At 38.0% G+C, this 4,293-nt stretch overlaps 1 protein-coding gene across 1 annotated transcript; it reads right to left on the reverse strand.

The window, feature by feature from the left end:
- Positions 1-1,981: 1,981 nt before the first annotated feature.
- Positions 1,982-4,086, reverse strand: LOC125212145 (protein SHI RELATED SEQUENCE 1-like). The gene is made up of 2 exons (XM_048112225.1): positions 2,946-4,086; positions 1,982-2,712 (listed from the first exon to the last, which is right to left on the reverse strand). The coding sequence occupies exons 1-2, from the start codon at positions 3,583-3,585 to the stop codon at positions 2,357-2,359; spliced, it is 996 nt and encodes a 331-aa protein (XP_047968182.1). The 5' UTR covers positions 3,586-4,086; the 3' UTR covers positions 1,982-2,356.
- Between the last annotated feature and the right edge of the window lie 207 nt (positions 4,087-4,293).

Here is a 4,293-nt window from a genome sequence, read left to right on the forward strand (position 1 = left end):
ATTTTTGGCTCTCAAGAAATTTGCACCAATATGATGTACTCCATCTTTTTGATTGATTTTGATTAAAACTTATCATTTGAACTCTTTTCAGTATTATGTACTTATGTTCTTGTCTGAGGAGTAGTACTACTTAAAATGATGCCAATAAAAGAAAGCTTGCCACTTGATTTAGTCAATATCCTCTATTATAGTTTTCGTGCCCTAATGCTAATTAACACAATTTATAGGTTATAATAGGCGATCTTTTGTATGGATTGCACATTATTTTTTAAAACCATGTTCCTATATAAAATTAAACCCTAGATATTAAATGAAATGGTGGGGGGGACAGACATGTATCAGTAGCATCCTCAGACCTGAAAACGTCCAAGTATTGTTTTGAATTAATATCTTTATTTTAAACAAGAAATTAATATCTTTATTTTTTTAATGTTTATTTATTTTTTGTTTTTCTAACTATATCCGGATTCGTCTTTTAACTTTTCTAGAAACCAATAATGCACTGAGTTCACTCACACACAAACAAGGAACAAAGATTAAAAAAATAGAGAAAGAGGTTCATCATGTTCAAGTCGTCATCAATGTCATATGCTAGCTAGTGACAACATATACATAAATTTACAGCATTAGAAACTAATTTATTTATTGATATAGGTTGTTAATGATCCATCTAATCACATTGTCATCCCTCAAATCAAGACAAATCATCTTGATTGAAAGGTCTGTTATATGTCAATGGCTTGATTTTTATTTATTTATTTTGAGTTTCTAACTTCAGTTCGTGCGCAGGATATTATGCTAATGCAATTATTAATATGTTAGTACAATTATAGTAGTAATTAATTGATTGTGCCATCAATAACAAAATCTATTTATAAGTAATTAATTAATACTACTATATAAAATGTTGTAGAAACTTAATTAGCAAGAAATGATCGATGAGTATTTATGGTTGGTGGAGTGACAAATCTCTCACTAATCTTATTAATTGAAGTACTTCAACTTGCTGTCACTCATATATAGGAGTATTTTAAATCAATCTCACCTATCTTCATTTTTTTTAAATTATGAACTCTAACTTCTCTTAGCATATGCTTTGAAATTATAAGTATTTTATACAGATGTGTATGCTCTTTAAAAATAAAAAATAAAAGTATGGAATTTTACTTTCATGAATGAAAATGTATATAGAATCAATTATAAAATTGACTTTCATGTTCAAAACCAAAAAAATTGTATCAAGAAAACTTAAGTAATCCAAAATGAAGAATGTTAGTAGTACTTTTTATTGTCTTTCCTCTATTCAATGAAATCTAACATATCAAAGGGAAATAAAACCTAGCTAGAAATTTATGGTTTGCCTGTAAAAAATCGTGTAAATTTGTATGCATTGTGAATTAATTATTGATACTACTATTTAAGTAATGCACGCGAACAAATAAATAATCTTATAAAATGGGTGTTTGTTAAATACTCCATATAATAAGTAAACTAGCCAACAATAAAAGAATAAGATCACAGTAGATCTGCTTCATTTTACCTAGCTGCAGAGAACAATTCTACATATATATCCCACGCGCAAAATAAAGAAAATGCTGAGTACTAAAAATGAACATTTTCAAGAAATATTCTTTCATATATAGGAAAGAAATAAATGTATAACCGTACCAATTAATTACTACTACTTCTTCATAATTGAAAACAATATATGCATTTCTGAATCAAGAAAAATGCCCAAATGCTTCTGTTTCACTAAGCTGCCATTTTTACATTAGTATCTCGATTTGTATTTTCCCTATTAGGCAAATTAATTAATTCCCATAAATTAAAAAATGCAACTGCAACTGCAACTGCAATTTCAATTGCAATGAAGCAGCTCCCTAAAAATGTGCATACTCATTAGAAACACTGTGGGTAATTGATGGAACACAATTGACATAAATAAATATAGAGAAAAAGATATTGGTGAATGTGTAGAAAATTAATCAAAAAACTAGAAATATTAACATTTTATTCAACCAAAGTAGATAGGAGTATTTCATTGAGACAAACAATTCAATCATCAAAGATTGGTATATAAATTAAAAAAAGAGAAGCATAGGAATTACAAACTAAAAAATCCAGACATAAATCCCCTGAATTTCCAATCCAATATTAATAATGGGATTTTTACAACAAAGAGTCAAAGACCACCACAAATAATCCTACTATGTTTTCTTACAAAAACCTCAAATTAAGCTCTAATTAATCTTGTGTGTTTCACCTTCTGGATAATATATGATTAAGTTTGAGTTAAGGGGAAAATGTGGAAATTATGAATTTGTAATTTTTTTTTATTTTTGATGTAAGTAATTGATCAAGATCTTGGTGGTGGGAAGAATTGCGTACCGGCCATGAAGCTATTAAGGGGGGCTGGGTATAAAGAGGGGTCCAAATAAGGGGAAGGCGACGCTGCTGCTGCGGCGGTGTCGGCGGTGGAGGCGATTAAATTGAGCTGCTGGACGCTTCCGCCGCCGGAGGAGGTCTCTCCGGCGGCCATGTACTGCGTTTCCGTGCCTTGATCGTAGAGGATTCCCTTGAAGACGTGGCCGGAGATGTTGACGGCGGTTTGGTACGCGTATTGATCCTCCGCGTCGTCGATTGCTGACACCCTCACGCACCGGAAGACGGCCTCCGCGCTCACTTCCGACGGAAAATTCCCCAACTCTAACCCTAATTAATCAATATGCAATATTAGGGAATATGACAAACACTGGCGAGAATACTCACAAACAGTGGTTTGTTGAAAAGAGAAAAGAGAAACAATCATAGTAAGTAAAGTAAAGTAACATTGTAGTTGGCTACTACATAACAGTTTCTGAAAAAAAAAAAAAAAAAAAAAAAAAAAAAAAAAAAAAAAAAAAAAGTTTTTTCTTTTTTCTATGTGTATATATTAGCAGCATTACCAGTAGCGGAAGTAGGTATTCTGGTGCAGACGAGGGAGTTGGAGCTGCTCGGATTATTATTATTGTTATTATTATTATTTTCCCTTTGTCTTTTTGAGGAGTGATCCCTCTCCTTCCCTTCCTCCTGGCGCTGCTGGAGCGCCGCGAGCTGCTGCTGCTTCTCGCGGCGCTTGGCAGCGGGGACCCACGTGCTCTTGACGTGGGTCTGGCACTGGAAGCCCCGGCTCTTGCAGCACGTTCTGCACCGCATATGCGAGCAGTCCTTCTTGGCCTGGTTGCCGCAGTCTTGGCAGCTGATGCCGCCGCCCGATCCTGCGCCTCCGCCCCCGCCGCTTCGCATCATGAGGAACCCGGGGCGGGCGGACTCCTCGGTGATGCTGAAGCCGCCGCGGCTGGGCCCGACGGCGAGCCCGCCCGCGGAGGCGTAGAGGTCCTGCAGCTGCGGCTGATGCTGCTGGTGCGGCTGCCAGAGCTCGAAGCCGCGGTAGGGCGGGATCTCGTCGTTGCGGTAGAGGAACCAGCTCTCCGGGTTGATGTCCGGGTTGTTGTTGGTGTGGCTGCTCTGGCCGTCTTGGTCTCGGCCGGCGGAGGAGGCGCCTCCGCCGCCGCCGCCGCCGCCTAGTGAGAAGAAGCCGGCCATGTTGTCATGGTGAAAATGACTGGTGGGAGCGGCCGTTTTTGGGATTCTTGGATTGTGGGTTTTGAGGGCAGACAATTTCTGAGGTGGGAAAGTTGTAATAACAAAGATAGCCCAAACAACGGGAATGAATTAGGGTGTGATTTGCTTTTTATTTTTGGAGAGAGAGAGAAAGAGTGGCAGCTTTATTTTGAGGTGAGGTGAGGTGAGGAGAGAGAGAGATTGAGTGGGTGGGGGCGATGACTTTTTTAAGAGAGAGAGAGAGAGAGAAAAGGAGGGGGGAATTGGCTGTCTTTCAAGGCTGAGGTTGTGTTGTTCGCATTAAAGACGCAGAATTACAGGTCTGCCACGCCGCCATGGCCTCTCCCTAAAAGCTGCTTAATTCTTCACTTTCTCTTTCCTCTTTCTCTCTCTAATCTAATCAAGATGATTCTGATTATTGCTTACTTATATGTGTAATTGAGTAGTAATTCTAATTCTACACACAACAACTTCCATCATCTTCTTCAAATTTTCTCCTTTTTTTGATCAAATATTTCACTCATCATGCTGATGATCAACCTAGAAAAAGGAAGTACGGAGAGTCATGATCTAAAGGTGGAAAGCCATTTGCATGAGGATCAAGCGGCTGCTATGCTGCCACGTGTGTGCCGGCCAACTTTTGCTCCTTTCCACCGGAAAATACGCTGCTTTATGTCTTATAATTCTCGA

Source organism: Salvia hispanica, chromosome 3 (assembly GCF_023119035.1).
Source record: "Salvia hispanica cultivar TCC Black 2014 chromosome 3, UniMelb_Shisp_WGS_1.0, whole genome shotgun sequence".
Taxonomy (NCBI): domain Eukaryota; kingdom Viridiplantae; phylum Streptophyta; class Magnoliopsida; order Lamiales; family Lamiaceae; genus Salvia; species Salvia hispanica.